Consider the following 20831-nt stretch of genomic DNA (forward strand, 5'->3'; position numbering starts at 1 on the left):
TGTGTATTCAAAGTGATGGCCAGCTGCACATCCTAGTTCCCTTCTCTAAAATTACCTTCTCTTAAGACTGATGAAGGCAAACGGTACGGCTTGGCTCTCTCTACTGCCAGCTTCCTTTGAACTGTGGGAAGGATCTTGCCATACTGGTCTAAGAGAGAATTTCTGGCTACTGCTCTCTCTCTCAAGCGAGGATCACGATCATTCTGACAAAGGAAATGAGTAAAGCAAGAACTTAACAATTCACCAGAAGTTCATTGCACAGGATGTCTCTGCTCTTTCCAACTAAGGCCTAAATTTGCTCTACAGACAAAGGACAACAAATCCCTGCACAGAACCACAGCAAGTTCTAGATTCCACCCAGGAGCACACATCAATTTCACCTGGTAGTTTCGGGTAAGTGCAAGGAAGACTAGTAAAAAAACCCAAAAACATAAAAACTCCAAACAACTCCAAAACTCACAACTAAAAATCATAAGGCAAATTTTACCTACGGAGCATCTAGACTGCTCTCAGGTAAAAGCCAGATACGAGACATGACATACAACGTACTCCTCATTCCACAGAAACAAGTAACACAAACTACTTCCATAACCTAAACCATACATAACAGAGGGATCTGAGGAACTGAATGAAAAGAGAAGATACATGTTTATTCCTCAGATGCAAACAAACTCTTTTAACTGGAGTCCATTGTGGTCTGTAAGTTTTAATTCATAATTTCACACAGCAGGACTGCTACCCTTACCAACAGATTGGCCTTCATGGATTGATTCAGCTGGAGTGCTGGGATGTAGTTGGCACGCTGCAGATGGTGGACTAAGAGGAATTCATGGTTCTGAACACCTGATTTGGTCTGTAAAAACTTCTCCAAACACTCCTGTGAGAAATAACACATTTCAGACATCATTACCATTCTGCCTCTTCTCTTGCCAAACAGACAAGGTTTTTTTTGTTTCTTCTCCAAACTCACTTTTTCTGTGTCTGTGAAGGGCAGCTTCAGCAAATCCTCCATCAGTCCCATCTCCTGACAGATTTCATACATGTGCTTTAGCAACTCTTCTATGTTTAACTTCGTGGTGTGTTGCTGCAACAGACCCCAAGCCTCCACCATGCACCTGCAGTTAAGGTTTAGGACATGGAAAGGAATGGGAACACTGAGGCCAAAAAGATACCCCACAGTGATAGTATCCATTCAAAGCTCAAAGGAAATGGAGGGGAGCCCCATTCGTGCCATCAGTTCTCCACATTTCCCAAGATGCGAATGCCAAGAGTGGAGGTTTCCTTACCTATTGGACAACAGCACGGTGAGGAACAGCCGCACCTCGCTGCTGCTGGACATCGACGGCTTCATCATCTGCATGTACCTGAGGGCTCGCCTGTGCTCCCCCTGGCACATCAGGGACTGGATTATCCTCATGTGTTGCCATGACACAGTCTTGAGTGTAGCTGGATGGAAGAGCAGGGCCAGGGAATTCTGGACAAGTTGAGAACACCTTCATTACCAGAGATACACACACCCATGCAACAAAGAGTCAAAACTTTCTGCAGCAAGGCTGGATGTGCGTTAGACCAACTTAGAGGTCTCAATAACAAAATACTTGATCCAGGACACATCAGCAGCAAGGCTGGATATGGGTTAGACCAACTTAGAAATCTAAATAACAAAATACTTGATCCAGGACACATCAGTAGAAATTCTTCAGGTATTTGCAGGGAAAAAAAAATCAGCCACCCAGAACAAAGTGAATACTTTAAGAGGAACAAATCAGATTTTTCTAAGTTCACAAAACCCTGTGTACAGACATCGCTTTTAATAAATACATTACTTGATAACTTACACTATAAAAAAAATGGTCATATTAGCACAGTGACAAGAACAACATTCAGTATCAGGAAGAATAGCTATTAGGTTGAAAAGTCACTCCTGCAGTCTTTTGTCTCAAATGTTCCTGCTACCATCAGTTTCCATGCTTCAAGTACCCAAAACACTCTTCTAGAATCAGTGCCCAACCTGTCTGCTGTAAACCTAACCATGGACAGCTTTGAAAATTCAAATATTAAGCATTACGTTGATTACTCCTTTGTTTCAATCAATTTCCTGTTAAAGTAGTTAAAACAAAATTTCAAATCATAACTTGTTGCTGAAGATGTCAGACCAGTGTTAAAAAAAAGCTTCCAATGGTTCAACAGCTCCTTATACCTAAGTACCAATTTAAAAAAAATTGTTATTGGTTACAGCTCTGCAGTGTAATGTGTGTCTAACTCAACTGTTTCATACTTACTTCATAATCATTGTGATCTAGAAGCCAAAACCCTTGAATCAGCTTAACAAGACCCCAAGGGATAGCAAAGGCAGTTGGAAAGGAGTCAATTGAAGTTTCTGTTTTATTTGGAAAGGAATGCATAATATCCAGCAGCAAGTAAATTGTCTGAGAGTATCTAATTAAGGCAAATAAATCACTAAGACCAAAAACTTGTATCACAGTACATTTCGCAAAACATAGTAATATTATCATCAGGAAGCAGCAAATCCTAATGTATTGATCTTGCCATTTTAAGCTATTAAAACCCTTTATATCAATAGTCAGGGCCTAATCTCAAAACTATATTCTGAATATACTTCCAGAAAGATATACTTGTGGATTTCTGGAAGGCAATCAAAAAGGCAGCTATTGGGTGTTTATATACTGCTCTTACAAACCCAGGCTTCTGCTTCTGTCAGTGAAGCTACCAGTTGGACACTCAACACACTTCAACATCCAATGCTTAATTATTAAAGAAAACAAGCTCTACAGCTGTTTTATTCTCCTCATTTCCTGTCTTCACAAAACCAACACAAATTATGGTGCCCTTACAATGCAACTTGGCACTGACTGATTGAAACTGTGTTTAAAACTGCATGTGGACCCCTCACTCAAAAGCCTCACCTTCCCTTTCTGACATCCCATGTTAGAAACATGTCTGAATAAGGCAGCTTGGGACTACAGGCATTTTTAACCCCTTTACTCTCCAGGCTCCACTCTTGATTTAGCCAATAAATAACAAAGATAATTCTGCATGTTCCAGCACCCTAAAAATTAGGCTTCTGACCAATGAATATTCAGTGTGCCTGCACTTTTAACACAAAAAATACCCAAAACACAAACACTTTTAGTAAGGCTGGGAAAGAAATGATTTTGGCAAAAATCAGCAACTGGAAAGCCACTTTTACAAACCCTTTTACTCTGAAACAGTACATTTTAGGGCACCATAATCACAAGCAGTCATATGCTACATATAAGGGTGTCTTGAAAAATTAGTAACTGCATTAAAATTTGCGAAGAACTAAGCAAGGTTTTTATCTTGAATTCAACTTAGAGAACATGCTTTCTCATAGGACCAGAGACTTTGCAACAAAACATTTAAAAAAGGAACCAGTAAACTTCCAATCTAGAAAGAAACTAAAAAATGCTTCTGTCAAGGAGTTAATTCTATTATAAATGAGTTCACTCACATTGTGGTTGAGGCATAAATATAAAAGTGTTGTTTACCACACACAGGTGACAAGTATGAAAAACTTCTATGTGCACACACTGAAGTAATGACAGAATCTGGAAAGGATACAATTGCATGTTTGTCGCTTTCTTCAATGCTTTCTAGCAAATAGAGATCCAGCAGTGCCTGAAATGAAAGATGAAAAGGTTTTCTAATGCTCCTGGTCTTTCACCATCATTGGCTTTAGGGGACTGCTGCTGCTGCTGCTGGGGTTTCCAGTGAACACAACACTCACATGTAAACTAACAGGTGGGTATCTCCCAGTGCCGCCTTCATCTCTCCGCCACAACTTCTCCACTTCCTCTCCCAACTGGGAAACCATTCCATCAATCATCAAGCAATCAGAATCCCATTTGCCTCTGCAACAAAAGGGACCAAGGGCTTGCACAGAGTAAAACACTCATTCCAGCCTCTCAGTGTCACAGATTTCGGGAGCCAGAGCAAAGATGGTCCTTAGCTCACAATCATCTTATTCATTAAGGAGTCCAACGCACAAACCCAAGAGAAGAGTTGCAATGACCTTTTGGGTTCCAGGCTTGCTTTCATGCTCTGTTACGTGTAACGCCAAGGAGTGCAGACAAAGGGTTTTAACTGCAAAAATAACCACACTCACACAGTCTAACAGTGGCAGCTTTCTAGAGAATTCCTCTAAGTCTTACCTTGATAAGCACTCCAGTTTCTGTCGGTGACCCGTATAGTAGCTCTGAATCAGAGGGTAATTGTAGAAAGGTCTGGACAAATGCATGTCATCATCTACAGGTGATAAAGTAAAAGCAAGTTAAAGAATTAAGACCACGTTTTTCAACTAAAACTTTGGTCTAGACAGACAGAAACCACACAGCCTCAAGTGTTTTGGTACTACAGTCTCTGTGCTTACCTAAACCCTCAGGAAGGAGACTGGATCGACAGAACCAGATCACCACTTGTGCGTACAAAGAAATGAGGCTGGTTACCATCTGCTTATTTGTCAAGTCTGTAAAACCTGAAAAAAAGGCATAAGATGTTTTGGATCTTCCTCTCATTTTTACAAAGCTCCCCTCAGCAGAACAAACACAAAGTATAAAACACCATGGTGGAACTCTTCTTACATGTAGTTGTCCCTCTGGAACACTTATGAATTTGAAGGAAAAAAAAACACTGTTCACCCTCAAAACAAAACCCCAATCACTACAAAGAAACAGAATCACGAAAGATTAAAATTGAAAAATAAAGCCTAAACTATAAGATACACTCAAGAAGACAACATTTGTTTTCCATGTAGCAGAGATTTTTACTTTAGCCACAGAGTCCTCTTTTTCCCTCAATATGCCAACAACAATTTTTAAAATCAGAAGCCAAAAAGAACTCAAGGAACTTTCTTTACACATTACACATTTCAGTTTCTATTGTATTTCCCAGCAATGTGCACACAACTATCAATTGCTAGCTAACAATTGGGAACACTTCTCAGCATTACCACACTCTGTTGCTGCAATTGCTGCACCCAGGTCCTTATTCAGCTCAGTGCTGAACCAGTGCACCCTCTCCTACCCAGCCTCATGAACTCCACAACAAGCTGCTCCCCTGCACTCAAAGTGGATTAAAGTCCCAACTGATCAAATTTAAGCCTCTCCTCCCAGCTCAACCTGACTCTCTCCCAACCATCCAAAACAACAATGGCTCCTGTCTCCACCGTTACAACCCAAGCATCTTCCAAACGTTAACTACCAGACCAAAGGCCTAGCAGGGCTCTCACCAACCTTTCTCTGTAAGCTCTCGGGCTTCTGTTAGGAAACAGTTCAGGACTGTGCTGAGGTTGCTCAGCAGCAGCTGGCAGTGCTGGAGGGACTGTAATGTCTGGGGGTCAATGAAGTTGCAGGAGCCATCAAACAGCGGAACACCTTGTCAAGGAGAAATATTGAATCATCACTCAGCAGAGCAACTGCACACTTCCAAACTTCAACACTTCAACAAGCACAGGAGACTTCAAGAACCACTTAAAGAACCAGCAGCATACACTGGCAGAGTAGTGAAGAAGATCCTTTACAAAGAATGACTCCAGGTTTCAAAAACCACCACACCACTACTCACATATTTGGTCCAGTTCATCTTTTGTACAGATCACTTTGTTCCACGTCCACTCAAGAACAAACCGTAAATTTACAGCAGAACTTGGCTGCTCTTTAAAAACAGAAAACAAAAAGGACATGAAGCCACAATTTCTAACCAAAACACACACACCACATAAAAACAATGGAAGCAGTATTACCTTCAGAAGTCCAGTGTTTAATGCATCCCGTCAGAAGTTCCAAAGAACCTGTCTGCACAGCAGCTGACAACACTGCCTCTAACTGCTCCTCCTGAACAGGACAGACAAAAGCAAATCACAACCTCACAGACTTCTCCTCTCAGTCTCACCTTGATAAACACTGCAGCTTCTCTCGGTGACCCATGCAGTAGCCCTCAATCAGACACTACCTGAGCCCCTGACAGAAGTGTTTGCTTCTGACTGGTTACCCACTCAGACATTAGCTGCAAATGCTGCTACTTCCATATTCTTGACTCTTTCTTCATTCTAGACACAGGCTGGACTGCTGGCTGGTTTGAGGAACACAGGAATGTTTTCCTCTGACATTTCAACTTCATGCAGGCTAGTTTCAATCTCCATTTCTGTGCCTCAGGGTTTCAGTCTTCATTTACAGAGTCACAGTTAACTATTTCCAGTAACATCCTCTGCTAATACCCATTATGCACTTTGGGCACATCCCTTTGCCATCAGGAGCACGTGAAGGGGACAGAGCAAACACCACTGTGTTTGCATGGAAACAGTGAAGCTGAGGCCAAGCAGCTCCTGAGACTAACAAGACAGGAAGCAACTTTGACAGCCAAAACATGAAGTTTCAATTTGTTAAAGCATCATAAAGAAGCGAAACATTTCAGTTCTAATGGGCTGGAATTTCAGCCTGTTCAATTACTGTATTCTAATGCCATGGCAGTCCTTGAGAAGGATAATGCACAGGCATGCACACACATGGAAAGAATGTAGCAGCTTATTCAAGATCCGACATTTATTTCAGGTGAAATGATCCTGCAACAAATTTTTCTTTTTTTCTTTCCTCTATTTTCTTAAAACAATTTTATAAGTTTGCATTCTAAGTAAAATCATGATATTTAAGAGCAATTTCTATATATTAGAAGACATACAGGATATTTCCATCTTTTTCTGAAATCTGGTTTCAGACAAAGAAACATGCCAAATACTACTTAGGCCACCAAACAAAATTCCAAGTTATTTGACCCTAATTCTGATTTTTTTCTTTCTAGTATTCAAAAGCAATCCCTATTTACTGCAGTGTCTGAACAATATAGTCACAATTCAGCAAAGGTCATCATAAAATTTCTTGCTATCCCAAGTAATTTCACACCAGAGTTGACATCAGAACATCTAATCAGAATGTAAACGCCTACATCAGGCTTGCAAAATAAGCATTCTATGGGCTGGGTCTGCTTGCCAAATTTGTTTTAGCTACCACACTATGCAGAGGTATTCTTTTTCCTGACACATTTCCACAGTCTGGTGAAGAATCCCACAGACAGGAAGATGAAGGCAGGGGGAAGACTGCTCTCCCCTTCCTAGTGCTTGCTCTCCACTCCATGATAACCATTGAATCCTTCAGCTTTGACCCTGCCTGGAGAAAGATGGGCTGTTCATCACAAAGGCTCCTTCTTTCATGAAACCCTTCAGATGAGAAACAAAGTTTGCTGCACTGAAAATGGAAAACGCACGAGAGAGGGGTGTGAAGCCACTGTGGTGACAGACAGAATGCAGCAGTGTTGAGAGATACAGGAGAGGGAGGTGCTGCAGCAAGAGGGCAGTCTAAGAGGAGGAAATCGAGCTACCACAGCTCAAGGCAAAGGCTACAGAGGTAAAGATCAGTTTGAGAGGGTGCAGGGAAGGGAAATTCCCCCATGAAGGGATAATGAGAGGAAGTGGTGATGCGGTTGTCAGGTAGAGAGCACCATTATAACTGGTTACCACTTCCTTGGAAGGAAATAACGTCTAGTGCAGCAAGCTGGTGTTTGCAATAGTGCACATCTGAGGGGGAGGCACCATTGGGCAACCTACTGTCCTGCACCCAAGGCTCTGAGACACTGGGGGCATGAAGAGGATGAAGGCTGCTCCCAGGGAGAGCTGCCTTCTGATGCACGTGCCCAGCACTGACTGAATGCTTCCACATGCAGACGTGGGCATGAAATTTACAGACACTGAAGACAAACCTCTCAGGACTGCTCACAGTCAGAAGAACATTATAACTTCTGCTAACTGTATGTCAAAACCTGCTTCTCAGAGCAGTTTGCAATCAAAAATCATGGTCTTGTAGCCTCTACAGCCTTCAGACAAGATGGATATATTTCCCCCTGGATTTTCCAGCATACACTCACCTGACTCAGACTGGATGGCTGGACATCAACCAGTCTTGGAGACAGCAAGCCAGCTACAAGACACCGAGTGTAGCTGTCACGGATGGCTTCACTTATTAAAGGACCAGATTTCTTCAAAAACTTCAGGGTCTGAAACATCAATCAAAACAGGTTAAGACAGCATTCAATCACGAAGGTTCTGCCTTAAAAACAACAACCAAACTAATGGTTTCAATTTTTAAAAAAATACCCTGTAGAAGAAAATACCAACCCTTGCAATGCTAAAGGAAGCATTTTCCAGCCTGTCTGTCAATACACAGGCCTGGTATTTTCCCTGACACAAATTACATTTTGTAAAAGTTAAACCTAACACACAACTTTAAATCACACATCTGTGCTTGTTTGTGCTGAAGCTGAAATATTTAGTGAGCTGGAACTTAATTTGAAAGGGTTTGTCAAAAGCTGTGCAGTGGCTCAGAAATTAGAATTTGGCCAAGGTTGAGAGAAAAAACATACATTTCTTCCTCAACAGTTAAATCACTTTTCCCTCTCTCCATGCTCAAGTTCATCAGGGATCGAGACCCTAACTCCACACCATACAAAGAAGTAAACAGCTTCCCCAGCTTCCACCCCACTCGTCCTTTCCAGCCATTCGATCCCTGCTCATGCCTCCCTACAACACTGCCATTTGCATGAAACTGGCACAATATGACTGCAGCTATGCATGTGCATGGGCAGTGTGAGCATCAAGTGGTCTCTGACACTCAAAGCACTGCAAGAGAAAAGTTACAGAAGGTTCATCTCTTGACACTCTCAAGACAATAAAAAAGTCACCTCCTTCTGGAAGCCGGTGCAAGTCATGTGAACAACTCCCGAGCTGAGCAAGCAGGTCACATCTGCAGAAACAAGGAACATTTGACAGACCTTGGCACCTTCTCACCAGTTCATGCTTTATAAATACTGCTGTCTGCAAAGACAAACCTCCAGCACCACTTTTCCTTCATCACATCACTTACACACATCCCATAAAAAGAAGTTACTCGCTGTCTCTAGAAACTTGAGTGCCACCCAGTGCTGTGCTTTGTGCCTCAGCTCAAAGGCATTTCATTTTGGGACCATCACCCCTTCCCAGGCCATGTTACAGAAGCCCCAAAACCCAAAACTCAGCTGCCTGTCAGATATGTTTCACCAGACTAAGTGCCTTGTCAGGACAAGGTAACCAGGTTGGAGAAAGTTTGTGGGGCTTTTTTTGGTTTGGTTTTCATGTGACAAACAATGAACAAGAAAGAGAACCACTCAAGTGGCATTTGACCTCCACCAAAGCTTGCCACTATTCAAATGAAAACCAGTCAAATACCTACCAAAATTATAGGTGCTTGGATTAAAGAACTGTTCAGGCGGTGGATAGGAAGGAGGAACTCCTCGACTCAGACTACGCTCGTGTACCAGAATATCCAAAATGAGGTTTGGAGAAGTCATGCTTATCACAGGATCCAGTGACCACAGGGCAAAATAGGGGCAATCATGAAGGAATTCTTCTGGCCTTAAAGAAAACAAGTGCATATGTTCAAAACCAATTTTCAAATTAACCTTTTGTAGAGATGTTGAAACCTCCTAATTAAGACCTACCTCAGCGAGTCTGGCATTTGAGCATGATACCAGCGATTGATGTCAAACACACCCAAATAAGTAGATGGTTTTCCCTGACCATAGGTATTCACTTGCCAACTGAAGATTGATACACTGGTGTCAGGAGAGATTACTGTCAAAGACAAGACATTGTTTCTTACTGTAGAAAATACCAGATTTTTGGTGGTTTTAAAATATCACTTTCTATTTTGGCTTAATTCTATTATTTCACTCAGGAAACCAAATACTTTATTATGAATGATAAAAACAATATACAGAGTAGCAAATGTCAATGTGATAGGTTTTAATCATAATGCTTCTCTGTCAAATTTTATGTGTTCCAAAACAAACCAAATACACAATTATTAGCTCATCAAGTTGTTCATCCAGATCATCAAAAAAAGATATGCAATAGAACTGGCTCCAATACTGAGCCCTGGGGAACACCAGTAGTGACCAGGTGCTAAATGGATGCAGCCAGAGGTTTGATGAGGATAAAAAATATTCAGGTAACACTCCCAAGCAACAGACAGAAGGATCTTACTGTTCAATGCAGACAACTGGCAGAACAAACTGACTGACCAGCCTTATACAGATGACCCCACACACTGTTCCAGCACCTCAGCAAACATAAAATAAAGCCTACTTTTTCCCTTAAAAGATGATGTTCAGAGGGATAAAAAAGTCCCACACAACTTCAGCAAACAATTTTGCTTTTTAATAAGCCCAACAAGGTCATCTAGATGACTACTTAAGACTTTAAGACTGTGGGTACAGAACAGCATTTACTGCTTAGATTTCCAAACCATGCAGTTCAGAATAACCACGCAGGGACATGAGAACAAACCTTCATTAACGTTGTCCTCTCTGTCAGCATGGTTGCGAAATTTCTCTATGGTCTGACAGCTGAGTAATTTAGTATTGCTGGTCTGCCCTCTCAAGGGAAAGATTCCACCAGTGAGGTCTAAACTGTACCTTTCATCACAGTATTCCAAACCCTGTGTGGGGAGAAAAAAAAAAAAAAAAAAAAAAAAAAAGAAGCTAATTTTCATTAGATCCACTAAGAAAGAATTATGTATCTAATATAACATGCATATTGTACTGTTTATTTCTAACTTATCAACTTATTTATTTCTAATGAACTTATTTCTTATAGCAAATAAGAACTACATCTGACATTCAAAAAAATTAAGTGTCAAATTTTAACAGATATTGGCTGAAAAGGCTTTGCACATTTTCAAGTATTAGCATTTCCTTAGCAAAACTTTGCTCTGAAGCATGCACAGTTCACACTATTTTATTAAGGAATTTTGGAAGTAACAGATATATGCAAGGCAGATAAGAAAAATCAAAATCATCTCTTTGAAAAACTAACATGAAGCCTAAGCAAAGAACCTCATCTTCACTGTAGGATAACTAATCACTAAAACCAATTTTAACAGAGATGATGTCCTGAACAAGAAATTCACCATTCTAAAAGATGGTTCCAGAAGATAAAGAACTAAAATTCCATAAACCTGTCCTGCATTAATTTTAATGACTAGAAATTTCTGCTTTCATTCATATATGAAGAGCCATTCCACCTTTCAGTGCAGAGGAGTAGGAGAAAGTAATACCAAACAGTTCCTGCCAAAGACAACTTCCTAACCAAAGCTGCGTATTTTAGGCTCTCCACATTGGGGTAAGCAAATCCAAGTTAAGGAACTCTAGTGCATAGAAGATATTGAGAAATGACATTCCAGATCAGTTAAACAGGACAGTGTTCAAAGGAGTTGCACTGGTCAGATACTGACATCAACACAGAGACTGTACTCAAGCCTTGTGCAGAACAAAGATAAGGATATGCTCCAGGACCATGAACTGATCTGCAAGATACAGCAGCTGCTGAGATGATCTAAAAGAGCTCTTTGCAAGTCTAATTTAAGCGTGTCTTTCCGTTTTCTTACTTGAGCAGATTTAAACCAGCCTTGAAGGCAACAGAGACTCGAGTCTGACACGTTTATAAAAATACAGTGCCACATGCTCCAAAAGGTCCATTTGTGACTTTTACCATGATATGAAGTCAAAAATGCATGGTTTCATAGCCTCAGGTCTGATTCCTGGGATGTACATCAGTGATGTAAGCAGACAAATGTTTTAAGCTCCTATTACAATGTTTTAATCTCCTATGACACATACTCAGTGAACAAGGAGCAGCAGTAGATTAATTTCCCCTTGTTTACTCCAGCTTGGCCTGGCAAATGGGAACAACTCTTAAATTTTATGTCATTGAAGACCAATGAGAAGAGAGCCATCATGTCATACTGACCAATCTGTGACCACAATAAGTATTCCAACATTTAAGTGTCCACTGGTGAGCACAGATCCTATCGTGATGCCTCCCTTGGGAATGGATTAAGAATTGTTTTGTGGGGATTTTTTAGAAGTAGATGCTAACAGGTCTCAGCATGAAAGTACACTATTAAGTTGTTTATCTGTAAGCCAGCTGAAGAACCTGTCTTTCCTCCTCAGAGGGTGCAGATGTTCAGCTCTCTTCAACAGCCTTCTAAGATTGGTTCCTGTTATAATCTTTCTACACATGCCTGTGAATGTACTACTGGTTGTACAGTCTGTAGAGGGATCCAACTCTTATTTTAACTACACCACAGGTTTTTCAGGTCACAAACACAGTAACATTTTTTATCACTTTGTGTGCTTTTTTTCTAAGAGTGTCAAGTGGAATTTCTAGTAAATCCATTTTTAAAGACTGATGAAACATTTCAACTCTCTGAGGTATAAACTGACATTTGTCACATCTTGCTCAGAAAAGACAACCAAGACAAATAACTGCCAAATAGTTAAAGGTCTCACATTTTAACATTAAGTTGTTCAGAAGGAAAAAGGTAGTAGCCATGAGGGAAATAGAGACAATTGCTTTTTCCCCAGTACAGCACACAGTAAAAGGTACTGTCCTTGTCACTGCTAAGACTTAGCTAAAAATTTTCTTTTAAGAGGATAAAACAAAACTGAAATTCAAAAGCAAATCTTGAGAAGATTAAAGAACCTTTCTCCTATCAACCTGCCCAAGTGCTTAGAGCACTACAAGATGCAGGAGTGAACTACAACAAAAACCCTTAAAAAAAACCAAAACCAAACACAAAAAACCTCCCAGTAAACAAGGTGTTCTGTTCCTCTAGAGCACTGTATATTTTTGTCACTTAAAAACTGCACATGAAGATACGACATGCATATTCACATGTGTTGAACCACTTGAAGGTATTTCTACTTCATCACCATGACAGATGATGTATTTTAAAGAAACACCACCTCCTCCCAACACCCAACCTTTATCTGTTCAAAAGCAACACTTCCAAATCAGGAAGGTCCTTTCCTACAAACAAAAGGAAAAAAGCATAAAATTCAAACTCATTCAAAAAATTCAAAACTCAAAGTCCCTATTAAAAAAAAAAAAATCTTTGAACCACAATCCAAGGATTACCTCCATTTAATTTTGTACTACTGAGAACATACAAGGACAAGTGTCAAATAGGAGGAACGACTTGCTGTGAATTAAGATTACTTTCCCATCAAAAAGATCTTGGTAGAATTTCATGCATACTGCTGAATAGAATTAAACATTATAAAACATTATAGAGGTGCCTCTTGCCTCTGTTAGATTATCTGAGACCTAATGATACCCCTTCTATATTTCATCTATTCTATACCACAGCATATCTGCAATCAGTTCTAAAAATTTACGGAGACTTTTCTGACCAAATCATACCACTGTACATCTTTTGTTGGCTTAAAGAGTAGGTTTCAGAGACAACCCATCCAAAACTCAAAACAAGAGTCATCTTTACAGCTACTGAGTTTCAGAATCAACGCTGAACAGACATTGTAGGTATTTTTGTAGGTGTATTTGAAGTCAGGCTGACAGAGTTTAAAAGAAAAACAAGATTATAAAATAGAGATCAGAAATGTATGAAGAGAAATATATGACCATATTGAAAGAAAAAGAGACAGACAGAAGCTTCCTCAAATCTATAGTTTGGTAACACAAAGCTATTCAAAGCCTTGTCTTCTCTTCCTACATGCCATTCATGTGATGTTTAAATTAAGAGTAATTTCATTTGTAACAGCCATTTCCTCTTCAGGAATCAGATGTGTAAGGGCTCCTCTCAGATGAATCTAGGTGGAACTCATGACACTGAAGTATAAAATTGTATGGCTTCAGCATGGACAGATTGTGTCTGACCAATCTGGCCATCTTCTACAATGGAGTGACTGAAACACTTGGCGAGGGAAAACTGACTGATGTCATCTATCTAGACTTCTACAAGGTCTTTGACACAATCCCTCATGACATCACCATCTCTACATTGAAGACAAGCAGATCTGTAGGGTGGACGACTCAGAAGGGTGGATAAGGAATTGGTTGGAAGGACCAAGCCAGAGAGTTGTGGCAAACAGTCTATCTCCAGGTATGGAATGATGTTGAGTGTGTCCCTCAGAAACCTGTGTGGGGATCAGTGCTCTTCAATATCTTCATCAATGACACAAACAGTGAGATCAAGTGCACCTTAAGCAAGTTTGTAGATGACACAAGGCTGAAAGGTGCAGTTGACAAAACAAAAGGCCAGGATGTCATCCAGAAGGATCTGGAGAAGCCTGAGAGATGGGCCAATGGGAACCTCAGGACATGAAGGTCAGCAAGTCCAAGTGCAAGGTGCTGCACCTGGAATGCGGCAATCCCAGACATGACTACAGACTGGGAAAAGTGACTGAGAACAGCCCTGCCAAGAAGGATGTGGGGGTTCTGGTGGACAGCAAGCAATATGCACTCACAGCCCAGAAGTCCAACCTCATCCTGGGAGACCTAAGGGCAGCCTTTCAGCACATAAAAGGAGTTTATAAAAAAGAGGGAGGCTTTGACATTTTACAAGGGCAGATAGTGATAGGACAAAGGAGAAGGGGTTTTCAAGCAAAACAGGAGAGATTTAGATTAGATGTTAGGAAGAATTTTTTTACTGTGAGAGTGGTGAGGATCTGGAGGTCAGGCTGCCCAGAGATGCTATAGATGTGCCATCCCTGGAAGTGTTAAAGGCCAGAGTGGATGAGGCCCTGAGAGAACTGATCTAGTGGGTGGAATCCATAGTCATAGCAGGGGATCGGAATACATGATATTTAAGGTCTTCCAACCAAAACCATTCCATGATTCTATGACTTGTTCTGAAAAGTATGGACAAAAGAATGCCTAAAAAGACTCATCAAAAGACTTCTCTTAAGTCTCATTGATCTTTCATGGTAAATATTAATCTGGTCAACTTAACTGATCCTTACTTAGACAAATTACTATTTTCATCTTCTCATATACAGGCCTGTCTTACCTCATACATGACTTGTCCTGATGCCAGGCGTTTCCTGTCACCAAATGCTAACTGCAACAGATGTAAACTCACAACATCACCTTCACTGAAAAACGTATAAATGAGAAAATTTGGTTACAAAGCTGCTTTACAATTCTCATTATCATTTTATTAGATCTAGGCTGAAACTGACTTAAGAGCATGCTCTTGCTGAAAAGAAAAACACTGCTTCCCAATGCATGATAACTGGTCACATTTAGCCATTAAAACAGAAAGGAAGAAATTTTGACATGAACAGCTTCAGGGGCAAATGCTAACAATGCCTTTGTTTGGAAAGCTTTAATATGCAACATGGAGGAAATAATTGCTAAATTGCTGGAAATAGCTCATAACAATAAAGCATTCCCCATGAAAACTGCTTTTAAGTTGAACTTAAGAAGACTGCCAGTCTATGAACAGCTGTGCTGATTAAGTAGCTTGCTGATGATGTTTACTGTTCTGCATCTGCAGCCTAAACCACTTTAAATGGTACTGAATATCATGGTGGGAATACCAAACAAATCTTGAAGCAGTCATCAAGAAACAAGGGAAATCATTTGAGACTGCAAGCACAAAAACATAGCCACTGGTTTCCTTTGCCTTCTTCCACAAGGTAGTAAAGAGTCAAGCCCCTTCTTGCAAATGTAAAACCCTGAAAAAATTGCACTGTAAGCCTATCACTTTCATCTCCTGTACAGCTAAAGAAACAAAATGAATACACAGATATCAACTGAATGTGAACAAATATTAAAAAAAACAGTGACTTATGGCAGGATTTTATTCACCTTTGTTGTGTAGACTGAACAGCCCACAAGTAGCAACAATTGCGGGGATCATTCTCAGGCTCTTGAAAAGTAACTGCATAGACAGGAATCCTTCCTCCTTCAAGCTGGGAGTGGTGCCTACAGGTTTAAAAGAAAAATATAGAAAAAGGAGAGCCTGCTAGCTCTGGCTGTTTGTAGAAGGGTAGAAGCATCTTCTGGGAAAAAAGCAGCTTGCATACTTATCCTCAAAGTACAGATGGTCATACTTCCATTTAAAACAACTGATGATTGACAAACCACTACTTCTTAAATATTTGTCTTCCCAACGTCTGAACTTCAATTGCATCTTCACAATCTTTTTTTTTTTGCATATAATTATGTGTCCACCGTCTATTTATGCATCCATAATGCATCCACAACAGACACATAGTTTCTGGTGAGGCACTGTAGATTTCCTTAAGTAACGCCTATCTGAATGTGGTCATATATTTCAAGTGGCAGATTTCAAATCACCTCTAAAATTCACTATTGCTTAAAATGTATATATCCCTTATTCTGATCTCCAAATCTTTCAAACAAACTTTCATTCACATACTCCTGGTCCGGGAATGAGTCGACCACCAATTTCCATCAAGGCTGAAATGTAGGAAACAACGTGTTTTCAGGCACAGATCAACTGTTGAATTATCATGTCTAACTAGATCCATCATGGACACTTTAAAGAATATGATTACCAAAATCACATTATTCATACAGTGAAGCCTTTCAGTGGATGTTCTAATTTAAGTAACTGGTTGTGAATCATTGCAAATCTCTCAGGGAAACACACACATTGCCTGGGTCCACAAAATACGACTGGACAGAACAGACTTATAAAAATCAGCTCTATCACATCCCTACTGCATGACTTCCTGAAGCAAAAAATTGAGACCCCTGCACCTCCAAGTGCAACCAAGTGGAAGTGACTACTTACTCCCTCTTCAAAGTTTTCATATTCCATAGTGACAAGTAGCCATCAGAAAATCCCACAACAAGCTGGTTGCTTCTGCTTATGTAGCACAGGGTTGATACTGCTGTTCCTGAAGGACTTCGCAATTGAAAACAGAGATGCCTCCCTTCCCGGGTCACAGCTTCTCTTCTTTGTGGAACTTCAGCAGGAATTCTAGTGACAACTTCTAGATCTACACACATAAAAGCATGGGAGAAATGAATGCATTATGCCACTTCAGTCGCATTTCAAAACTGATGTGATTATACAACATATATAATCTAATTCTGCAAATAGAACGCCCATTTTTGCAGCACCTTATTTTGGCTATTCCTGTTTCTGCACCCATTCAGAAAACTCTGAGAAGGACTCTCCAGTAGGACAGGTATTCTCTCTCCTATTTCAAAACTGGGTACAAATGTAACCATTATAGACAAATTCCTTTACTGGACCTCATGAGGAAGCTACTTCTAGGGATATGAGCTCCTGAAGCCACTCTCACAACACCCAAAACAGTGTTTGCAATCTGAAAACACAAATTGCAGGATTCATTCACCCAAATGAAGGACTTTTGATAAGCCAGATTTATTTTAAAACACAAGCCTAAAGCCTGCCCCAAGCCATTGATGGAAACAGGAGAACACTCCCAAGGAATCTGGTACCTCTGACACAACATCCTATCACACAGCTGCACTGACTCAAATGGAAAAATTCCTACCTCCCACTGGCAAGAATCACAGGGACAAAGGGGTGTGGGCAGCAAGAGGCCTTCTGAACATCAGGAGGAGCATTAAGCCACTCCCATTTCTGGATCAGTTCAGAACCATACCATGTCACACTGCTGTCTACAGCCAGCAGTGGGCAAGGTCAGAAATGCCAGCAGCCAGTCAGCACGCTGGCATCTTCATGGGATACAAGCTGGCTTTTGAAAGGAAACATTTTCTTACACCTAAATTCAAGTTTAAAAAGTGCAGCTTACCCGATGCTTCTACTTCATTCTGACTGCAAGATAAATCATCCAAACAAAGGTCAACCAGAAGGACATGGCCAACATCTGTGGCCACTGCTGCCACTCCAAAGAGCCATCGCAGACTCTGGTGCAGGTGCCGCGTGCTCACGCTGGCTCCGCCGTCATTGCTGATGGGCTCGATGGCAGTCACCTGCAGGGAACTGCAGGTTAATGGCAAAGTCTTTGACAGCCCCAGGAGTAATCCTCAGAAGGGAAGCCAGCATCAGCACATCAGAAACAGGACAGGAAATACAGGTTCATAAGACTTAAAACCAAATCACTGCTCCCTGTTGTATCAAGCAGAAAGGAAATTAATAGAAAGAAAGCTCTCTCCACTTAAATAGCATATTCCGTCTTTACAGCTTACCCGTTTCCATTTCCTACTTAGAAATAATTGCATCTAAGAAGAGACATGAAATCAATTACATGCTAAAAGGTTTACCATGCTTAAAGGACTTAAATAATAAAGACAAAGCTAGATCTAGTTCTCCCACTACTCAAAGCCAATCAATCAGCACTGTGATACAGTCCAGGCCTCCTTTACCCTGCATTTTGTAAGCTAAATCAGGGCTGCAAGGAAACAAGGCAGTGGCTGTGGGGTACACCAGACGCACCATTTCCATAGGAATGAGACATTCCTAGAAAGGGTTGGAGGGAGATGCTGAATAACTAAAATCTACGCTGGCCCCCACTTTGACAGATAATATCCAACAAACATTTGAAATGCACACCAGCACTCTTACAGATGGTAGGGAAAACTGTAAAAGGCAGCCTAAACCAACAGCAAGAGACCAAACAAGAACTTGCTCAGCCTGAGGCAGGAGCTCTCTCTGCTCCCTGACAGGCCAAGCACTCCCCATGACCTCAGCACAAGGTGGACAGACCCTTCAGCACCCACAGCACACCCAGGACAACACTGACTGCTCCAGCAGAGACACAGGCACACCAGGGCTCCTGCACTCAAGGAGCAGGACAACACAGGAACAGGGGCTATCTTCTGGCCTCTTACAAATGCAGCACCATGAAAGCAGACAGCTTTACATCAGCAACAAAGGTCTGTCTGAAACAAAGAAGTGAATGTCACAAGGTAGTCCATCTTTTTATGCAGTTTATTTACCCCAGAAATGGGAAAAATATCCAAACTTACAAGGCCCCTGAGGTTTTCTTCTATGCTGTATCAAGCACTTGCTTATGACTGCATTTGCCTGGCCACTTGCTATACAATCCACCTTTCACCTTGAACACAAGAACTCCAATCTTAGAAGTCTCTTTAGCTATTTGGGAAACTTGGTTTTCTTTCAGATTTCTTATGTTTCAAATTAAATTTTTAATCCTCTCTGCTACTCTGAGGACTAATGAAAGTATTTTGATTACTCAGATTCGATTCTTGCGTTCCAAGCATTGGTGACTGAAGAGGAAACACAGAACAAATCTTGCTGTGCAATTAGCTGAAGTGTTGCTTGTGAGTTCTTTTCAAGTTATTTTCTTCATTGTACAACTGGGTCCAAATGAATCTTTACTAGTTTTGCATAGGCTTCCAAAATGTTCCCTGATTACTTCAATTTTCCATGTAGAAGCTCCTGAAATTACATATTTTTCCACCATGCTATGCACTGCTTTTTCCTATTCTCCTAGTGCTTTGCCAACTCATTCTGGGAAAGAACAAAGAAAACTTTTCTCAGCTCACTGAATCTGAATGCTGCCCTTCTGCCTCATATGAACCAGGAAAATTTGGGAAAAAAACATGCAACAGTTCTGAAACATGCAACTGTTAGAAACCAATTTGATGTACTTCATGTTTTTAATTCATAATCCAATTCAAATCATACTCATCATCATTTTCAGTCTCCTGCTGCATCTCATACACATATCAAGAGGGCATCAAGAGATACTCACAGACACATGCAAAGATATTATGTCAAAATTCTTTCTAAGCTCCTGAGTCTGGGTTTTTTAACTGATTTATTTATTCTCTGAACAACTTAACATCCATTCTTACCCTAAAAAGCATTCACACAGTCACAATAAACACCCTGTATTAATACACTAACAACTTGACACCTTGGAGCACTTGCTCTAAATTAAACTGTACAAGTTAGCTGTAAACAGAACTTATACCTGTTGAGAAAATAGTCCCAAAACCACAGTGCTCATTAAAGGTTTAAAAGAGTAATGACAGAATTGCAGAAAGTGATGTTAAGAAAAGAACCGTATTTTACCTTTGAAAATAATCAATCTGAAAATCAGAGAAACATTCATACAAATCAATCCCCCCCAAATGATACATTACACAATATGCAAATATGAGTTTCTGAAAGAATTCAAAACATATGGACAGCAGCCAAGTGCAAGTTTATCTACTTGTTTTTGCTTACCCTTACTCCCACTCACAGCCTGAAAGTTAAGACTCCAATTAGCAATACCTGTGTCCTGACTATGAACTAACACAATACCAAAGACATAGGAAGCAAACATAAGCAACAGACCAAACATACTTGTAATCATGAGCTTTCAGGGCATAAGAGCAAAACCTTCAGAGCAGCTTTGGCTTTATTTCAAAATACTTACCCTTCATCACCCAACAACCAACTCTTTCTTGCAGGGCTTCATCTGTGCTCCTGAATCAGTTTTTGTGGTATAGAACAACTCTCTAACACAACTGATTGTTGGAACTAGCTTCTATTTCAAAACACTTCCACAGCTACGGATTCAATGTGCAACATAGTTCTTACTTCTTAACCTTTGCTTTTTCCTAGCTTACTTAGATAGAAGAAATAAAACCTAACACACCAACACCACTTACCAAAACCTAATTTACTTATTTTAAGTTCATGCTAGCACACAGCCTGCTTTTCCATCTACAACTTGAGCAGATAGCAAAACAACACACTGGAACACTGATATACTTGTATCTTTAGAACTTAACACAAATGCTTACTACTACTAACAAGACTTTGACCTGTACTCTAGTAAGTCAAACCAAATAATGTTAGGGAAAACTGAGTAGTAAATAAGTATTTATTTGCTGCAGATTCTAAGATGATAAAAACACAGTGAATCTTGATGTTCTGATAACTTAATCTGATTCTTGTTTCCATTGTGTTAATGAGACCCAGGGA

The 20831-nt window shown here is 40.4% G+C and overlaps 2 protein-coding genes across 4 annotated transcripts in view; both read right to left on the reverse strand.

Moving 5' to 3' along the window:
* LOC139591106 (protein ELYS-like) overlaps nucleotides 1-20831 on the reverse strand; it is a 64687-nt gene that overhangs the window by 36676 nt on the left and 7180 nt on the right. The window lies entirely within an intron of this gene.
* LOC139591086 (protein ELYS-like) overlaps nucleotides 1-20831 on the reverse strand; it is a 43511-nt gene that overhangs the window by 15624 nt on the left and 7056 nt on the right. For all 3 annotated transcript variants that reach the window (XM_071429254.1, XM_071429263.1, XM_071429273.1), the window contains exons 4-24: nucleotides 17683-17863; nucleotides 16689-16896; nucleotides 15737-15853; nucleotides 14934-15018; nucleotides 10412-10562; nucleotides 9565-9697; nucleotides 9297-9478; nucleotides 8770-8831; nucleotides 7957-8085; nucleotides 5783-5873; nucleotides 5605-5694; nucleotides 5274-5414; nucleotides 4412-4516; nucleotides 4194-4287; nucleotides 3770-3893; nucleotides 3604-3660; nucleotides 2283-2429; nucleotides 1287-1474; nucleotides 971-1115; nucleotides 746-877; nucleotides 56-203 (exon numbers count right to left, since the gene is read on the reverse strand). In XM_071429254.1, coding sequence (XP_071285355.1) covers nucleotides 56-203; nucleotides 746-877; nucleotides 971-1115; nucleotides 1287-1474; nucleotides 2283-2429; nucleotides 3604-3660; nucleotides 3770-3893; nucleotides 4194-4287; nucleotides 4412-4516; nucleotides 5274-5414; nucleotides 5605-5694; nucleotides 5783-5873; nucleotides 7957-8085; nucleotides 8770-8831; nucleotides 9297-9478; nucleotides 9565-9697; nucleotides 10412-10562; nucleotides 14934-15018; nucleotides 15737-15853; nucleotides 16689-16896; nucleotides 17683-17863 — 2710 coding nt within the window. The remainder of the gene's footprint in view (nucleotides 1-55; nucleotides 204-745; nucleotides 878-970; nucleotides 1116-1286; nucleotides 1475-2282; nucleotides 2430-3603; nucleotides 3661-3769; nucleotides 3894-4193; nucleotides 4288-4411; nucleotides 4517-5273; nucleotides 5415-5604; nucleotides 5695-5782; nucleotides 5874-7956; nucleotides 8086-8769; nucleotides 8832-9296; nucleotides 9479-9564; nucleotides 9698-10411; nucleotides 10563-14933; nucleotides 15019-15736; nucleotides 15854-16688; nucleotides 16897-17682; nucleotides 17864-20831) is intronic.

The sequence above is a fragment of the Agelaius tricolor genome, unplaced genomic scaffold (assembly GCF_023055355.1).
Source record: "Agelaius tricolor isolate 1412-34295 unplaced genomic scaffold, bAgeTri1.0.p SCAF_1, whole genome shotgun sequence".
Taxonomy (NCBI): domain Eukaryota; kingdom Metazoa; phylum Chordata; class Aves; order Passeriformes; family Icteridae; genus Agelaius; species Agelaius tricolor.